Consider the following 20,082-nt stretch of genomic DNA (forward strand, 5'->3'; position numbering starts at 1 on the left):
TGCTAAATGACACATTCAAAGCTCTTCCCTTCCTTCTCCCCCTCTAACCCTTTAACCTCTGAGTCATTTGCTGGTGGTGGGTGGTGTTGGCTCTGACAGTGTGTTGAGTATCTTGCTGGAATAAACAGGCTACTTCACCATTTTTTCTAGCAAAATAAGAGCTTGCAGTGAATGGCTGACTTTAAAACATATGGGCCTGAAAATGCATCATTCTAACTCATTATAGTTATTATTTGCACGGTGCTATTTACTTCTGGGTGGTTTTACGGGCAGCATATATGTCTCGAATGGCTTCCTGTTTAAGACATTATACACAAAAATGAAGAAGGCAAAGCTGGATATTAAAATGATTGTTGTAGTCTAGCTTTGTTCAATGATTCTACATTTTTGCTGGTTATAAAATTAGCAGCTTGTTTGCTTCCGACTTCTCTCACTTTAGTGGGCTGCTGGACAGCTGCTAATCTTAGAGGGCTGAGAAAACATTTTGATAGATAGCCCAGTCTGCAGTTTTTTTTAATGTAATTTTCTGAGGAGGGACTGGGGAGAGCTGTTTGTTGCTTTTTTACAGAGTAGTTTACGTATTTGTACAGGAAAAAGGAAAAACACGTTTTTATAAATCTAGGAAATAGATGCATTAATGTGACTCTTAAGAGCCAGTAGCCTTTCAGTCAGTAGGAGTTTGAACTTACTGGCAGGTCTCAGGAAAACGGTGACGTTTTGGCCCTTGTTGATCATAGCAGAATTGTGCAACCAGTTTCAGTAGAAATGATGAAGAATATCAAGGCAGCTATGCAAAGTATTCGTGTTTCCACATAATTTCTTCAGTAATTTCTAATGCATAGTTATCTAAGAAGGACTCTAGCTAGCAAATCTGAAGAATCTCAGCAAGTGTACTTCTGTTTTTGTAGTTAGGGTGTATTACTCTATCCTGATTCAACTCTGAAGGTGTAGGTGTTTTGTAGTTAGGGTGTATTACTCTATCCTGATTCAACTCTGAAGGTAGTAAGGATTTAGGGCAAATAAATTTAGGGCTGCTCATTGTGATGAGCAGCTATATTGGGGCAAATAAGAGAAAAAATGAGAATAAAATGAATAGAACAACATTCAGGTGCAGCTCAGGGTCAGAACACGCTGGATTTCCAGTGTAGATTCTTCCGAAAGTTGCAGGGCACGTTGTGAAGCATACGGGGTTTGGTGCTGTTTGCTGCTCTTGAATCCCTGCGGTGAGCGTGTGCGGCAGAGCTGCCTTCAGTCAGGAAAAACACAGCCCTTAGCCATGGGATCAAAGCACTGGGGAGCTTAGTGGCTGTTAGTGACACGATCGGGAGTGATAGCGCGCTGAGGGAAACCGAGTAATGGAAATAGCCTCCCAGCTGGAGGCTGATCAATAATACTTGGCCAAGCTGCTTGCAGGAGCTTTGAACAGACACTTGTATCCAAACTGGCGTCCTCTCCTGTAGGGAAGAAGGAAGGAAATAGTGTGAATACAGCCCCCTGTTCCCCAGGCCTCTGTGGCTAAATATCATTGCTAGTTGGAGCTATTGCTACTGCAGCTCTTAGTCGTTTGCCTTTGAAATCTGAAATCCTTTGTTTTGTGTGCAGCTTTCAAAGTCCTGAACTATCCAAAGAGGTATGTTTGGCTTTGAGGGAATCTGGTTCCTTAATTCCTTTTCATATTACAAGCTGAAAAGAACATAGAATGTCAAATAGCATCTGATTTTACTTGAAAATAAGTATTTAGATACGAATACATATTTTATCTGTATTTATATAGAAAATAAAATGTGTAACTTCAGTTAAAGTGCAGTCCAAAGTGTAAATAGCTTTTTATCCATTTTTATACTTGTGATGAGCTGTATTAGCTGAAGCATAAAATAATTACCACTGCTCTTCTGAAAAACAGTGTGTATTTTCCACGTGGAAAAAGACCACTGCCCGGTCTCCTCCCCTTAGCTCGCCTTATCTCTTGCAGGGGTTTACCCCTCTAGCCCATGTGAGTCTTCCTCTGCTCTGTTTTGCTACAGAAGTGATCTCTCTGGGAGAGAAATACCAGTTGCAGTGCCAGCAAGTAGCACCCAAGCACACCATATTAAAATATGAATAAGCAGCAGCCATGTGTGGTTTCTGAAATTTATGTTTCATGACTTGAATAGTTTGAAGTGCTGACACTCCAAGAAACTATGTGCATTTAAAGAACCATAAACAGTAATTACAAATTGCTATTATTATTTACATAATATTTGTTTTTTATAAGCTCCCTCTAATATGATTCTTGATTCTGTGATGGATGTGTCTTGAGTCACTAATGTTTTGTTCTTGTTCTCTTTTTTTAGTTATACCAACAGAGTTGTAACCAATGGACTGAAGGCACAAGTTAATAACCCAGAATTGAAAGTCAGAGGACTAGACCCGCTCATCAGTAATTTAATTGATAAACTTCAGCACTTTAATCAAGTAAGTAAGTTTTGGAGATAAAAACATTTTATCATGGATCTGATAACAGAGCTGAATATAAAAATTTTTGTTGCTGCTGCTTCTCATATTGTGTTTCCCAGGAATGATAGCCCTGAAATAGCCAGGTAGGAGGCTTGGTATTCAGAAGTACTGAAGACACTTCTGTGCAACCTGGGTTATGAATTTTACTGAGACAAGATTATTTCCCTGGGAGTAGCTCTAATTCATAGTTGTTCTTTCACTGCTGTTGATGAGCTGTCCTACATGTAATTCCTGAGCCCACAAATGACATCAAGCTTGTCATGACTAGAGTCAGTCGGTGTGAAAGCCTCTTGGACTTTCATGGTATTCTTGTGCTGGAGGAACATACTCCTAGTTTCCGCTGCTTCCTGGGACATAAACAGATCCCCAAATGGAATGGGTCTCTGAGGGCTTATACAGAGTTGGAGTCAAGACAAAGTGCTCAAAGATGAATTACCTGTGCACAGCTGAGAACATTTCCTCAGTAGAAGTTGTTCTTAAGTCCTCTTTCCAGAAAGGAAAGATAACCTAGGAGTAAATGTTAGCAACACGCTCAGCCAATGCCTGCCTCTGTCGTCTATTTGTGCTCCATCGGATGTGCTGCAGGCCAAGCTGATGTGCAGCCTCTCAGAGCTGGGTGTGTGGTTCTGTACCAGCCCTGCTTCAGCACCCCTCTCTGGGAGTTCTTAAGCTAATGCCATTAATAGAGATTGATTTTCATTTAAGGCAGGTGTGTTTTCTTGTCAGCTTGAAAGAATGCTTTCAGCAGTGTGGTTGGTCAAATGTGTGTTTGCGCGTTAACCTACCTGTAATCAGTCACCTTTAAAGGCTGGGGATAGAACATGGGGATAGAAATAGTCTCTAGGAAAAGGCGAAAAGATCAAAGTCCACGCAGGAAAGCAGCCTACACGGCTAAAATGACAGGAGGATTTGCTTAGTCAGGATGTGGGAGGTTATAAAGGCTGTAGCTGTGACTCAGAATCATGGTTTGATCTCTTATTTGCACTCCACCTCTTGACAGCAACAGGTGGCTAATTCACAATCTAACTATTAATTATTATTTTTGTTAAATCTGTCCTGGCTCTAATATTCTGTGGGCCTCACTTTACTGATCATTTGGATCATCCTGCTTGATTTAACTTGCCATGGGGGATTACAATAAAGAGTCTTGTGCAGTACTTAATATTAGAGTGAAATAAACATTATGTGGTCAGATTGATGAAAAGGATAATTCATTATTTATCATCCTTTGCATATTGTCAAGTAGGGTGTTAATTTACTCTATAAATATTAGATATATCTATCTGTGTAATAGTCTTCTATAAACACTGATGAAAGGAAATGGCTAGAAACAGATTAAAAGTAGCTGTGTATTGAATATACTATTTCTTTGTATCTTGTAGGAAAATAAAAATCTGAAGGGTCTCATTATAATGAACTATTTACCTAATTTGTTAACTTATGTACATTTAAAAAACTGCTGCAAAGAACACTTTCAGTCAGTAGAATAAAATCGTATTCTGTCATATCTCTTTGTATGAAACAGAAATGTTGCTTTCCATTACTTCTAATTCTGCTTTAGGAGAGTATCATCCTTAAGTAAATGTAACTCCCATCAGATTGAGGTGCTTAGAAATAATGGATTCCAAGGGTGAAGGATTAAACAGAATACTGATTATTGCCCTAAGATGGTTTGTTCTTAAGCACTTGGAATAATATAAATTCCTTTGATCATAATTTTAGTAAGATTTCTTCAGAGATCAAAGCATCAAAGGAGTTGCTAAATATCTAAGGCTTTTGCATACAACATCAAACATGTGTAGCTGTTTTTTGCTTCTTGAACTTTCGTTTCAGTTGTGATGATAGTATACAAATAAAAACTGACACTGAAAAGCCAATTAAATCAAGATTTTAAAGTGTCATCAATAGTGTGTGTAGACTCTATAGAGGAAGAATTATGCAGAATTGCATTACTCATTTTATGGACAAATTGAGTTTTTATCAAGTTATTCTTTTTTGTGTATACAATATGTAAGGGGGAATTTAAGCAGTTATAAAATAATGTGTAGATCTGTCTCCTTAAATATTTGGAATTTGCAATACCACTTGATGCAGCAGCATAACATTTTATATACAAAAGGAATCCTAGAGACACAGGAAGCTTGAGGAGCAGAAAACAAAGGAATGCCCAGAATATCCGTTTTAGATGGCTGAATGTGTGTAGACCCAATGATCCTGTATCACTTCAGTGATATTGCTTAGTTACATAGAAGAAAAGATAGGAGACATAGAATTTTTAAAAGAAATAATATTTTTCTGTTAAAAAAGCGAGCTATAGCCATGCTGCATCTACCAAAAAAGGGCCCAAACCTGTTTGGCTTCCTGTCTTGTGACTCTGTTTTGCCAAGGTGCCCATTTTTGAATGCTGTGCCCCTAGATCATCTTGCTGGGGTTATTGAGACCTGTCAACTCCAGCAACGTTTAGACCATCTGGATTCGTTTTTCTGAAAGCTGCGCCCCAGCTCAGCAGTTCTTCATCTTCTGTGGAGCAAGTCTTGTTTCCCATAGCTGCTCCCACTGTTTCCTGTAGCTGCTTTTCAACCTCCAATTTCTGGGAGGGCTTTAGGTAACAGAGGGAGATTGAGTAACACTGGAGCAAAAGGCTGTGAGCAAGAGCGGGTTGTCCCCAACCATGCAGAAGCAGCAGCAGATGATTTTCATGGCTAGTTCTGCTGTGTACTTCTGTATCCCTCCTTACTGGGGGAGAAAAACCAGCAGCAACAGAACGTTAGAGAGGAGTGGCACAGCTTCCACCATAACTTTACTAGCAGCTTTACGTTTACATACTCAAAGAATTATAGTATAATAAGTATTCTGTAAGTTTAACTTGCTTGTCTTTTGTCAGCCTAAGTCTAATCTTGACAGAGTTTGAGAATACAGAGTTCTTTACTGTTGTCAATTAGAGACAAATGATTAGGGCATGTCTCAAATGCGAGAAGACAGTGCAATATCTTTATGCTTTAAATAAGAGCGATACCAAAGCAAATCTTGCTGAATTTGGATCTGTATATTTTTTCCACTAAAGTTTCATGATCTCCTAGTTAAACAAAGAAATGTATTCAAATAAAATTCCTTTAAGAATTGTGTGTAAATGATGTCATTGTAGCAAAGTTTCAAGCAACAGCACCAAGGTATATATTATCAGTAATATAAGCCAGCCAAAATTCAATCTTGAATGTGAATTAAATTGAGTTAGGCGGTAGAGAATAATACAATAAATCATTTACCTACTACTTAATTTAAATGTATATATATTTTTTCAGACATTTATAAAATATATTGCATTAGAAACTATTTACATGAGATTTAAGTGGAGACAAGCTGGTTTGATTTTCCTCCAAAATTGTAGCTGACTTGAACTGAGATTTAAAATATTCCATTCTTCATTGCATCCAGTGAAAACATAGGAAAGAAGGTAATCTTAAACTGTTGGTATATTACCCCTGCTTGGGACTCTGCCCATGACTATGCCTATTTTAAGCCTATGTAGGCTTAGAAATATTGCTGCTTGTGACATCCCCGCCCCACAACATGCAGAAACTTGTTTCTGTTCAAAATACAGCATGTTTTTTACAACTGAGTTTCCCAAACAGGTCCTTGCTGTTCAAAGAATTTGGAGACTTTGGATATTTGTTCAGGATTTCAGGTATTCCATATCCCTCTTGGAACTGCAAAGCAAGATATCTGGAAATCCCAGATACAGTTTGTCTGTCTCTGTTGGCAAACCATATAGAATGTGTAGTTTAGGGCATTGAATTTCTGCAGATGCACATATTAATATCAAAACACACACTTAATTGGGTAGGCCTTAGCTGTGTGTATGGTGCACTGATAATCCGTGCGTTCAGTGATTTCTGCCTTTCAGGATTTGTTGCATACAGAGCCTTCTCTACAGGTGATGGAAACTCCAGACAGAAATACAGGAGGTCTGAAGCTTTGTTGCCAAGAGCTTGTTGTCATAGCCTGTACAGATTCTACCTGAATAAAAAGTCCCAAGACTGATTTTTATCATATAAATAATTCAAGACCCTTGTTGCTATTGAACTGCTGCATGTGGTCCTCAGCAAAGCAGTGACATTGTTAATTGCCAGGTCGGGGACTGACTGGTCTGGGTGGTACCTTGCCTTGTCTGCACCTCAGCAACCAGCAGGACATTTCTCATCACGGCGGGTGTTTTTGTGTCTTATCTGGTCCATGTTGAATTCAGGTACTGAAATTAAGGGTTTAACAACCCTCCCCCCTTCCTCTCCAAATGGACACAGTAGCACAAATGCTATATAAACTTGAATTTTGCAGTAATCATTGTTCATCAATAACTACCAGCAAGCAGTGCATGTACTTGGGGAAAATAAGGATAGGGTTATTGAAATGGAAGCTATTTTAAGGTTTTATAATCCCAGGAAAGAGCAAATGGACTGTTTGATTACTTTTGATCTCCTTCTATGCGGGATAATAATTATTCCCCCCTCTTTTCAGATAAACTATCGTTTCAAATTACTTCATCATTTATAGAGGGTTGTTTTCTCATCCTACTTTTAATGTTAATTCTTGCTGGATTCATGGGCTGTTTTTCTTCTCCCCTGCTAAGAATCAGACATCTCTTTGCATCTGGATATATATGCTGGACGCCCTGCTCTGTGATAACTTATGATCTTTTTTATAATCCATATGCAATGAAACAACTCATCCCAAAGCCTGAAACAGTCTAGCTTCCTCAAAGGCTGAGCTTAATCTTGGTTTCTTCAGTCCCCTGCATGATTTTCAGCTTCTTAAAGATATATACGTACATATGCAATGTGTGCTGTATAGAAATATTGGAGACATCAGATTTCATCATATTGGTGATTAAAGCAAGAAAAGTTACAATAATGCTGCTAGTCTTGGAAAAAAATAAGCAAAGGGAAATCTAATAGCGATTTAGATCTCTCTTGTTCCTTTTAAAAGAGCTGGCATGTTTCTGTCATGTAGTTCTTAGCAAGAGCTGCACCTTTGAGCCAAGTGCTTTTCACTGTTGTAGTATATATCTCTGCATTGTTTTGTTAGTCAAAGTTGAGATAAAGCATTGCTGTCTACTGGGGGGTTCTTTTGAAACCCAGAAATAGCGACTCAGCAGAGTTGAGAACCCCCGTTGCAAAGCAGCGCACGCAGAAGTGCACGTGCACACAGTGGATATAGCCGAGCGTAGTAACGGGGCTGCTTCTCCCAGGGAAGGCTGTAGGTCCTAAACGGTGCTGATTTGCTGAGTAGAAGCATTTACCTGTCAGGGCTTCCATTAGCAGGTGTAAAATTCACAAGAAATATCTGAATAGTGGCCTGAGGCATCTCGAGTCCATTAAAATCTTGTGCTGCTCTCAGCTTTCTGCGCACTGCTGGTGCTCTGTGATCAGCCCCTGCCTCTTGGCTGCTTATGACTCTTGTGTGCCCAGCGAGGCTGCTGGGGAGCCCCCGCGACGGGCACGAGGGCAGGGAGCAGCGTGAGCTCCAGCCCCGCTGCTGCGGCCCTGGAGGGGGAAAACTGCATGTGGATCCCTCTGCCCCAACAGCTGCAGAGGCAGCTGGAAATACCGGGCAGCGTTAACCTGGGGCTGGGAACTCCCCGCTCGAGGCCTGACTGCCGTGCGTGGCCTGGGCACGGGTGGCGAGTTCTCTCCTGTCTCCTACACCGTGCAAAGCAAAGGACCTCGGAAGCTCTCACCTTGGTTCTGCTCTGGCATTAACAATCCTGTAAAAGAATAGATGTTTGCTCATGAATCAGAGTGCAAAAGCTTTTCCTCTGGCCAGCCCCGCTGCAAAAACATCACTGGAGCCTTGTTTTCTAGAAAGAATATGTTAACATTTACTGCTATGACCCAAGGTAGTAGGTGTACATCTCTGGCTGCAGTCAGTAGCTCTGAGCTCTGCAGGGTGGTACTTGTGTTCTTTTCTCTTTTAAAAAAAAATACGGAGTTGAGATTTAATATTTGCAATTAGAAATGAGAAATTATTTTTAGTATTAAATACAGCACAAAGATTTTAGTAGGAACAGAAATTATTTCAAATATCAGTTCAGGGAACAGACTTACAACGTTTTAAAATAAGATAGATCTGAGACTCTGTGTAAATCCAACATATCTTATTATATGCTGGCAAATATATAATGCTAAAATGACCATTTATTATTCATGCGTTGTGTCTCAGAGTATGCTGTGCTATTTGTCTTGTGAGCATTTTCAGAAATTATTTGCCCAGATGGGCCATTGTATGTGTTTTGTTTTGTTCATTATGGGAAATTAGTCTAAATAAATCAAAATCACATATTGAGTCATGGTAGTGACTTGAGCCAAGTAAGGGAGAGGGAGCAGAGAGCTACTGTTTCAAACCATGAGCCAAAACATTTCACATAGAGAAAATCAGAGTTTGAAAAAGAAACGTCTTGTTTAAAAAAGGCCAGAGTCTGTCCTCTGGCTTGAGCGCCTGCCTCTGCTTGCAGCCACTTCACTAAACGTATGTAGTTTGTTTTGTCAGCCCTTCGTTTTTCTGATCACTGTGGTGGTGCTAAGTGGTGTTCATGTCCTAAGTTATTAAGAGAGTGCTTATGGTGTTTACTTTTGATCTTGTTCCTCGGGTATGATAACATGCTTATTTTTGGAGTTGCTTTGGCACTAGAATAGGAAAGAAAAGCAGAAATTTATGAGCATGATCATTGTTGTATTTAAGGGTAGAGAGAAGGTCTTTAAATGACTGGTCATTAAAAGCATGGGCATGGGCAGGGTCATTTTCTTCTCCTGTTTGAGTCTTAAAGCAAGGAGATGGGTAGAAAGAAGCACTGTAAGATGCCAAAGCTAAAGGCTGCCCAGCATCTGGACTTAGAGTTTGTTGAGCTCAAGTGTTTCTGTACTGGCAGTGCTAAAACGTGGACTAAAATTGGTACTAGTGAAGTGTATTTCCACTTCCCAGGAGCTGACTCAAGTCATCGATAACATTCACAGCTTTCAGAACTGGGCTGCTTAGCAGATTCCTTTGTGGCAGCTTAATGTGAGATAGTTCCCTGCTCAGTCAAGCAGCCTTTTAATGTGTCTCCTAACTGTAGCTGTAATGTGTGGAAAGGTGAAAAGCTCTGAATCAGTTTGGTGCTGTTTGTATTCATGTGATCAGTCATGTACTTGGAAGAAAAATTGAGTTCAAGACAAGTGTGAGGAGAGGTTGGGTCAACTTCTGGTGATGCAGCCTAGGCCTTAAAAATGAGGGCACAAGAGCAAGCATCAGAGCTTCATCTGCACTCCTCTCAGCTGTGTTCCTCACCTTGCTCCTTGGGTTTTAGAAAGAAAGTCTGAATATTGCGGATAGGCAGGATCAGGAATAGCCTTTTGCTTCTCTTCAGGGAGACATTCACACACAATTATTAAAACCCAAAAGAATGAAGGAAAATAATTGTCTTAATTGAGGCAGATCTGCTACTGTGCAGTTACATTTTTTTGTCAATTCAGTAAAAAGTAGCCTTAGCATAGAGCTGTTCTGCTTCTGTGAGTCGGGGTTTAGTCTTCTTCCATCGTGACTTCGAGTCATCTCTTACTTCTTCCAGCAATCAAGTGTGGCTGTGCCCGCTTCTCTGGGGAAACACGCAGCATCGCTGGGTTAGCTCCGAGCAGCTCACGTCCTGCTTTCGCCTTTGCAAAACCCTCATAATGTCTGTTCATTTCCCTTGTCAGAGTTCCTGCGATAAGCTGCCAGTCAGATAAGAAAAGCTTACTCTGCTACCTGTTTCCTAATATCGGCTGCAAAAGAAGCCTGTGAGAGGGAGGGAAATCTCTTCATTTGTAACTTTTTTTTATCGTCCTGCTTTTGTTGGAAAACTTAGGGATTTGCAAAAAATGTAAGTTCAACTAATAGCGAAAGATTTGGTAGGAATTTTACAAACCCCACTGCGCTCTAATTTTCACCATCTGTTACTTTACGAGCGTAGGCCAGTCTTTAAATTTCTTGCTGTTTTCACTGGTGTTTCTTGCATATATTGAAATATTTTGTTGCTGAAGATGGGCCTAGTTGAAATCCGTTTTTAAAATAATTGTTAGGCATATTATTTAAAGATACCCTGAAAGCTCTTCAGCTGAGTAGATGGGCTGGTATCACTGTGCACCACACAGTCTGTGCAGTTTGCTCCAACTCAGTTCAGCCCTCTGCAGGTATGAGGGCAGCTTGTAGATTAAGAGGAAAACAGAGAAATAGGAACAGAAAGTCATTCTTCTGGCTGTAGGAGACCAGAGCATAATTTCCCACAGAAAATGTTCTATTTGGATTAGTGTGAATGCTAAAAATTACACTAAGTCCAAGTTCTATCAAAAGATGTAAAAGATTAACTGTACCAACACTCAGTAAGGAAGCAAACCTGAAGTAACCAAAGTAGATGGGCTGAGTGCCTCACAGAGTACTTAGTTTAAGGAACGTAATAAGTAATAGTCCCTTAAGGATTTAAGGGAATTAAAGATTAAAAAAAAAAAAAAGAGGCATTAGAAATTAGACTATTTCTAGAAACATGTATTTTAGTTCTGATTCCTCCTGCTGTCATCTCCTGTCAGCATATGTACATCCCACTGGAAAACTTACCATGGAGTCTGAGACAGGTCTAGACTGAAAGGGACCTCCTGAGAACCTCAGGCCCAACCTTCTGCTGAAAATAGGGCTTTAACTTATGATCTTTCAAGCCCTGTAAAAACAAGTCTTGACTCTTTCCAGTGATGGAAATTCCATCATTTCTCTGGTGCACTTTAGCTTACTGCTTGCTTTTTCCTGTTTATAATGTGCAAGGTCCATTCTGAGTCCATAGACAATAGGTCTTGAGCACAGAAATACGCACTTTGTACCTTTATACACCGAAATGTGTTCCAGTGAATAAAGCAAGAACATTTATTTAGTAAGTTAATACCAGGATACCTGGAAGTCCCTGTTTCCCATAGGAAGACATCCAGAGGAAATGGCAGCCAGGTAAACAGCAAGTCTCCGTATCTTCCACCATGCAGATTCCTGCGCAAGTCCGGCCTCAGTGGATTGCCAGCAGTGAGGCTGACATGAGCAAATGGAAACTGCTCGTTTGATGGCAGCCTGCTCATTTACAGAGCAGAATTTGCATACATTTACTGGCTGGAAGAAAATTTACTGCTGTGCATGTGATGCCAAGAAAAACCTTGGGTATTACGGTTGGAAACCTCTTGCTTGTTAATGTTCTTTTGAATAGCAATAAGGTGTTTGTAAGAGGCTGTATGTTGTGGCTCTTGTGCATTTGCAAATGTATCCTACTTGTGAGGATAGATGGGGCAATCCCTACCTATTAGCTGTGATTTCATGGCTGAAAATGCCACTTAGAGGCTTGAGCCCTATCTCCCTGAAAACATCCAGGCCTCCAGTTTCTATAGCCCTAAACAACCCAGGCTTTGGCAAGCTGATATGTCTTGCATTGCAAATATAATTTATTTACAATGCACTCTTTAGTGACATCTACAATCTATCCAGCTTCTTGGAATTGTATGCATTTTAAATAGGATAATACATACATTTCACTTGCCTTTTTCATGCATCTGAAATGAACCTGTGACTCAGTGTAGTTATGTGAGAGTGGAACTATTTGGGGCTGAATATTCCCAGTCCTGGATGCTATGGATGAACTCATTGGGCAGAACTATCACCCAGGATAGTACCAGTTGTCTCTAGAAATCGGTATTCTTGATATTGCATTAACACTAATAGCAAAGTGAAAAATGAGAGAAGGATTAAGAGCAGTGCCACGTCATATATAAAAATCATACACATCCATGACTGCTTTCTCAAGCTCACTTCTGAGTTGTACAATGCCATGAGCCTTCACACAGCTCCCATGCAAGTCCCATAAATCTCATGCAGGCGCATCCGCTGCCCCCCTGCTAGTGCTGCTGCTGCGGGGCTCTGTGGCTCTGCAGGACTGAGAACCTGCATTCTCTGCCTCTTCAGGCAACTGGGAGCTCCTACAAAACTGTTAACATAGCAACTTAGGGCTGTATTCACCAAGGGGAGCGCTGGTCTAATAAAGCAAACAAGAACTAGCATGTACAACCATTCTCAAACCTAGGATCAGTATTTATGTATGTGCCAAACTTGAAAGACGTAAATAATTCCATTGGCTATTCACACTCAGTATAATTATGTGCATGTTTGAGTGAAGGTCATGTTCAAAAATAGATACAGCGATGCTCTGAAGGACTAATGTAAATCTTTTGAGGTTAAATTCTTTGTGTAATTGTTGGAGAAAAGGAGCCTCTTTCCTTCAGTGGATAATTCAGAATCTCGACACTGAGGTTTTTGCTTTGAATCACCCTTCTCCATTGACTGTAAAGGGAATCTAAGGAGGTCCTCAGTACAAGGCTAGCATTTACCTTTGCCCATTCACTACTTTATATTCCCCCAATTTTCTGTTTAGCGAAAGCCAGCATTCAGAATGGCATTTAAACAAAAGGTCATTTAGCAGTTGGGTGCAGGTGTATGTAGAGATGCTTTTAATGCTTGCATGCAAATTGTGGTCCTGCATGTTTTCCTGAATTCCAGGCTAATGGCAACATATAACGCGTCCCATATCCCAACGAGTCACAGGGGTAGCGGGAAGCAAGTGTAGTCTGTCTTCAGAGGATGAATTTATTGGCAAGTCCTGCATTACATGCTTTTAATATATTTAATTAAAAAAAAAGCTATTCTGTTCTTTCCAACACTTGGAAAACAGGTTTCCAGCTCTAGTCTATTGATAATTCTGATATGGTAGATTCTGTCTGTATGGCAAGGGCTCTTGTGCCATTATGAAAGCATGCGTAACAAGTAATTTGTAGGGGTTCAAGCAGAAGTCAGATTTGAGCATAGCTTTTCAATGGCCGGGAGCAAATAGCTTCAATGAAGGCTGCTGATAAGTACTAAGTAACGTGTCTGTAGTAGTATGCAGTGTTTTGAATGCTGCCGTATGTCCCAATAAATATCAGCCTTGCAAATGTAATCAAAACGTGTTCAATGTCATTGCAGTGCTCTGGGCCTTGTGTGCTCCTGTCTCTATCTGTAAGAGGGGCCTCTCTCAATAGAGTTTTTCAAAATGACATGTTCATGGGAGTGCACTGGCAGACAAACAATGTAATTATTGGCTAATATAATGACATATGACTTGTGCTGCGCTGCAGTAGAATGACGCTGAGCCTATTTGATGTGGCATTTGAAATAAGAGAATCTAATAATACGAAATGGGTTTCAGAACAGTAAATGGAAAGCTTTAGATTTGGCTTTCGTAGACTCTGTAATTGGGCCTGGATGAAGTCCCGCAGAGAGGGCTGCGCGGCGGCGCGAGCTGCGGTCGCACCCGCGGGGACAGTGCCTTGAATCCAGGTTTTACAGCAGAGAGCTTGGTTGCCTGGAGCTCTGGGGGCCGTTTTGAGTCGTGCAGCATGATACGCAAGTTTTAGCTGAGGTGTTTAAAATGAGTCCCTCTAAGTATTAAAGTTCTAATTTGGACTTCACTTAGTGTTTATCAACAATACGAAGCAATACTATGCTTTCTTACTATACAGATTATTGCAAATATTGGTTAAAATATTTCTTTACTTTTTTTCATTTAGCTTTGCTAATCACTACTAAGTACTTAGTATACTGAAAAATTACACGCCAAGTACCAGACATGTAATATATCTTTTGGCCAGGTAATATGCTGTATTAAGTAATAATCTGAACAAAATATGGTAAATTGCTGTTTAATTCTGAGACAGGCAAAGCTAAATGTGTTTAGTTTGAAAACCGTGAATGTAAACTCCAAATAAGGGATCATGTGGCTAAAAAGTGTGTCGATTCAGTGGCAAAGGGAAGGCAACAATTTCAAAAGTTTAAAAAAAAAAAAAAAAAAGTAAACACTAGAAAGTAACAATTATGACATGTAAAATATCGTTTGTAATTTATTAATTCTAGAAAATGCAGTTATCTAAAATCTGCCTCTTAGCCTGCTCCAAAGGCAAAATGTTAGTTGATCCTTTTCAACCACATTTCTGTGGCCCATCCTGCCTGTGCAGGAAGTTTCTCTGGCAGTTACTGCTCGTGCAGGAGCTCCTGGACACGCGTTATTACACAGAGCGCTTGGATTCCTGAGGAAGGTCCTTGGAAGCAGAGCCCACGGGATCTGCTCTGACTGCGTAAACAGGGGACAACGGCTGCAGCAAGGCAATATATTCTGCTGCTTGGGACTCTCCCGTACGCACAGTTTTATGTGCAACTTTGGAGTTTCACTGGTTTATTAAATAACCTGGCACAGTTCTTATATGTACATGCTTTTTTTTTTTTTTATTAGCTTGAGTAGGGAAAATCTTGAATGGCTGTAATCTGGGCTTAGCTAAAATACTTTAATGTGACCTGTCAAGCTGCAGTTAAACTGGTAGGTGGGAGGGTGTGCAATTGCTGGGCAGCCTGGTGTTTCAAAGCAACTTTAGAGAGACCATATGATCAAAATGGCTGGAACAGCAAGAGAAAAAGAGCAAGATCATTTTACTGCAGTCCCAAATTGAAGGAAATCTTGGTCTGTGGAGTTTCTTTTTATCGTAGGGAAGGTCTAACCACTCTTTATCTGTGGAGGATTGGAGAGTGATCTCAAAAGAGAATATCAGGTCTGGGCTATATAAATGTGATTCTCTGGGTCCCCGAATGTCCCCAGCCTGATCCAGCAGCTGTGGAGGCAAAAAAAATCACTATGGATAGGTAATAGAAGATGAGAGAAGCCTCTGGAAAATTTGGTGTGCTTTTTATCTCTCTCCTACTGTCTTCTCACATTTTTCTCCTACCTCTTCCTGTCTCCCTCCCATCCTGCTTGCAAGTGAAACGTTTACATTTTGCCAGTGGTAATAGGGTGACAGGAGATGAGTGGAGCAAAAGCCCTGTCACATATTTGTGTAGGTGTGGGTGAGCGTGTGGATGTGATTCTCCTTAGGAGACTCGAGTGAGATAAACAGAGCTTGGGGAAGGCGCAGTTTGGTGCTGTGGTCCTTCCCTGGCAGCCCCAGCATTCAGGTCAATCTCTGCATCCCCCCAGTGCCGTTTCACAGCATCTCTCTGTTCTTGCTCTTTCAGCCATTCACACTGGTCACTGATACAATTCACATGAGCTGAAACCTTAGGGTCTGTCAGGTGAAAAGCAGTGACAAGGAAATGCAGCAATATCACACTTAGTCTCTGGCTTCTGCCTAGGATTCAGATTAAACCCTGCCAATAACAGCTACGACTGTGTGACAGTTACGTTACTGCAGTTAAATCAGTCAAATTTCTTTCACCATCCTGTTAGCCCTGTAAAGGAGGTGGCAATAGGAGGTGTTAGGAAGGCTCTTGAAGGGGAAGATCGCACTGATTTCTTAAAGAACAAAAAATGTGGAGAATTTGAACACTCTGGGTTTTCACATTCCAGTTAAGGAATAACCAGAAAATAGCAATACCAGGCCCTGGGGGCAGGATACTGAGGAGTAAAGTTGGTTGTCTCACCCCAAACACACTCCCTAATTGCTGCAAGTCCACAGCTGGCAGGTGAGGCTTTCTTTTTAAGGTGCAGCTCTTCAGCTTGGCTTTATACAAACTTCTCAGTGTGACAGAAATCAGATTAAATAGCTATAAATTTGAACATGCTTCCATCTTACTTCCACTTTGGTAACTTTCGGAAAGGGGTCAGCTTGCCTCTGCTGTGTCAACATGTAGGTATACATGTATTTGCTTGTACATACACATACGGTGAAGATCACTGCTGGTTGTGGACAGGAGAATCAAGAGGCTGCCAGTGGGAGAATCGAGTGCCACTGAGAACCTTTTCAATAGGGGCAATTGCAGTGATTGTCACGTCGCCGGGTGTTTTTCTTCCTCTGTCTAAGAGAAGGCAGTGTGGTGGCTGTCAGCAAAACATCTCCTCCCAGCTGAAGGGCTCTGGAGAGCAGTGTCTCCCATCGCAAATTCTCCTGCCTCCTGCTCTTCCTTGTTCATCCTTAGAAGTCATTGTCCTTGGAAGGCATCTTCTTTCTTCCACCCTGCCCTGTGATCATCTTCATGTCTAGATTGTAATGCCTTTCATTTCTAGTTCCAGGTAAGATGACTTCTCTGAAGGGTTTACAATCTCCCGGTGTTTGGTCTGGCAGTATTTTTTGTAGCGCTGTTCTATTTTGGTACAATATCTTAGTTGCATCTAGTGGTATTAGCTAGGTTCCTTCGTTGGCAAACTGCAATCTTACTGCAGTTATTGGCTAAGGAAGGGGGCAAAGCTTTTGTCAGCTCACATGTTTGAATTAAAACAAAGCTCCCTAAATTTAGTTTGCCCTGGTTACACATTGTAGATGTACTGGACAGACTCTTGTGCATAGTAGTGGCAGGCAGGAGAGCGGTAGAGAACTACTTTCCCCATCTCATGTGGAGTAAAAGCTATGGGCTGCCTTTTCCTTTTGGGAATAATAGCACTTGAATTAATTTACACGCAGCCAAGTGCTCTGTGTACCCCAGTGTGAATAGTGAGTACAACCAGCCTTATGGCCTTTCGGGAGAACGTAATGGCTATTTTTAGTCTGTATGTAGGAGTGTATATGCAGTTGTGTGCTCTGGATGCCAAGTTTCTACAGACTTTATGACTTAATCGTTGCCTGTGTGAAAGGACGACTTTTACAGGGTGCAGATGTAAATGGGATTTTGTGTCCTTGAGATCTAGCTCTTTCAGGCCTATTAAAAGTTTTTAGACATATTTAATGTTTTGGATTCTTTGAATGAAAATGATAAAGTGCACTATTCATTAGTTATTTGCTCCTCTCTGTTGGTCTACCCCATTCAGTGATCATTCTGCAGTAAGATTGCACCATTTCAATTCTTTTTTATGCAATATCCCTTGAGCTCTTCCCTCTCCAAAAGTAACAATCATGTGGCTAATTTTCGGTGCTATCTTTAAATAGGGGCAGTCTTGCAACTCATTATTTTATTTGAAGATGAAAGTTCCCAACCAGCTGCTCTCAGGTTTAAGGTTCTATCCTTAGGCAAATGAACGGCTTTAGACTAAAGGTTACGTGTTTGTTTTCTGTTTTTTGTTTTTTTTCTTCACTCTTATCATTGCAGAAAATTTGGAATCATTGTGTTAGAAAATGGACTTTTTTTAGAGTGTAATAGAGTTTTTTTTTGTGTTCTCCTATTAACAAATGAAAAATCGCAGCAAAAGTTGCAGCAGAAGTAACAGCAAAAGGCCATTGAGCAAAATGATCTCTCGCAGCAGCCACCCCTAGCACCAGCTCCTCTAGACCTCGGGACGCGGGGCAGAGAAACGGTGGTGGTGGCCCTGCCAGGGAGCCTCCCTCGGCCAGGTTCCATAAGCAGCGCCTCGGAGGGCAGCTTTCTGCCCCGCGGGGCTGGCTTTCAGGGGCACGTGGGTCACAAGTTGCCTGCTCAACTACCAGGGGTTACAGGTTACAAAATGGTTCCGTTCAGTCTCCAGTGACTTTTGAATCTGCCGGTGATTTGACATCCCCCCAAAATTTGAGACCTGATAAGTTTGAGGAAATGGGTTTCTGGAGGGAGAGAATCATTTTGTACCCCAGTGACAGAAATACTGCAGGGTGGGCTCTGTGCTGGTATGCCAGAAAATCCACATGAAGGAGAAGGAGGAAAGAGACTGAGTGGCCCAGCTGCAGGAAAGCTTTGGTCCCATCTCATGCCTCATTACACAGCAGATAATTCAGCCACAAAACACAAAGCCACAGGAAATCGGGCTAAATTCTGCTTCCCACAGAACTTCTCATGCCATTTGTGTGTGGGGGTTCAATTTTGCTTCCCCTGTTCTACTCAGCAGTTTGGTGAATAAAAATATAGATACTTTCTTATTTTCCAGGCTGGACACCAAAACTCCTCATTGTCAAAATTATAAGCAAGTGAATTCCACATGGCTGCATGTACCCTTCCCAGCTGCTGCTTTGGCACTGCCTCCCAGGGGACTGTAACTTGCTCTGTAGCCCGCAACATGGAACACTTGTCCCTTGATTGCTGTTTTTGCATAACCAACACAGCAATGCGTAAGAAGTGTTACTGGCGTTAAGAACCTCACAAAAGAAAGGGTTTTTTTTAAGAGCAGAATTTGATGGAGTTTCTTGCCAGGTGCACAGTTTGTTCTACTGGTGTGAGCTTCTGCTCAAGCGAACACTTCCTGGAGCTCCCTCACTTCCCAGGCAGGCTCCAGGGTGCAGAGGGAAGGAAAGGAGGGTGCCAACAAGGAAGATGGGGCTGCGTCTGTCCCTGTTCTCTGTTTTTTGCAAAGGCTGGTTTAGAATTTGGCCAGCTTGGCAGCTCAGGGAAACCCGCATAACCAGCAAGTACTCCACGTGTGAGTGCGCCCACCATTCCGTGCCGCTTGGTTCTCCTCCGAGCTGGAATGGGAATGCGGAGCCCAGCTGCCCTCTGCGAAGGGCAACGCTCACAGTGTGACACGGGTAGGGCAGGCGAGAATGTCCAAGCCCAGATCTGACTCACTTCTCCCTATTAAAATAGAGACAGGGAACATAGGTGCCAGAGCTCCAAACTGAGCATAGATGCTTTGACCTGCATTTGGATTTAGATTTTTTTTTTTTCCCACAAGAGAGTTGTTTTCAATCTCTCTGAAAGTCAGAGACACATACTGGATAAAAAGAAGGAAAATTCAAGAAAGCTGTAATTCCGTTTTGGGCGTTCATGGCACTTGACAAGCTTGCCTGTTGGAGATTAATGAGAATGGTAAAGAGTCAGAGGAGGGGAGGTGAAACAGGGATGCAAGACTGGCTGACGGAAGGAAGCAAAAGGTTAGCCATAAAAAAGACAAAAGTAAAGAAACAGAAAAGCTTTTCAAGTTGGGAAAAAAAAAACTTTGCTTTTTGATGAATGAACTGCTAAAGTTGGAGGAGTTTAGCTTGCCTTAGACACCCCAAGTGGGACTGTATATAGGATTTTTTTTTTTTTTTTGAATCTACAGACCTGCATTAGAAGTCTTGTGAGAACAAGTTTTTTCATGATGTTTTCATACCTCTGTTCCTGGCAGTTTTCCAGCGAAGGAAGCGCGAGGGGAGCAATGGTAGCATATGTTTTCTGTGTGCATGTTTTAGTGTGTGCATATGCTCAGTCCTTTGCAGTTTTGCAGTTTTCATGGCTTTGTAAGGGATCGGTTGTTGTTTGCATGTTTTTGTTTTCAAGACGCGTTAGTTTTGAAGTGTCCTAATTAAACTTGTCACAAAATATATGCATTGTTCATCCTAGGCAAGGAAATGCTTCAGAGTAATACATTGTTTTTCAAAAGGAGGTACCTTCCTTTTCTTCATAGCTGTTGTTTTATTAAGCAAGCAGCATTAACCTTTGCACAGAGTATTAATTGCCAGCTCAAATTCTAGTGTAAAGGACCTGAATGTGTCCCTACGCCTCAAAAGGGAGAACAAGTTGCATAACAGACGCCGTGTTTCACCTTGGCACTGTGGTCCTGGTGGAAAATACCAGGGATGGCCTCACTCAAACGTCGTTTTGCTGCTTCTGTCCCTCGCTCAGGACAGACGGAGCCTA

The 20,082-nt window shown here is 41.4% G+C and overlaps 1 protein-coding gene across 1 annotated transcript in view; it reads left to right on the forward strand.

Moving 5' to 3' along the window:
* Positions 1–20,082, forward strand: part of LOC104580216 (glypican-5-like) — a 269,794-nt gene that overhangs the window by 154,924 nt on the left and 94,788 nt on the right. The window contains exon 7 of the mRNA XM_088530217.1: positions 2,334–2,454. Within this exon, the coding sequence (XP_088386343.1) occupies positions 2,334–2,454 (121 nt within the window). The remainder of the gene's footprint in view (positions 1–2,333; positions 2,455–20,082) is intronic.

Source organism: Tinamus guttatus, unplaced genomic scaffold (assembly GCF_059628265.1).
Source record: "Tinamus guttatus ecotype Peru unplaced genomic scaffold, ASM5962826v1 Tinamus_guttatus_pri_ptg000364l, whole genome shotgun sequence".
Taxonomy (NCBI): domain Eukaryota; kingdom Metazoa; phylum Chordata; class Aves; order Tinamiformes; family Tinamidae; genus Tinamus; species Tinamus guttatus.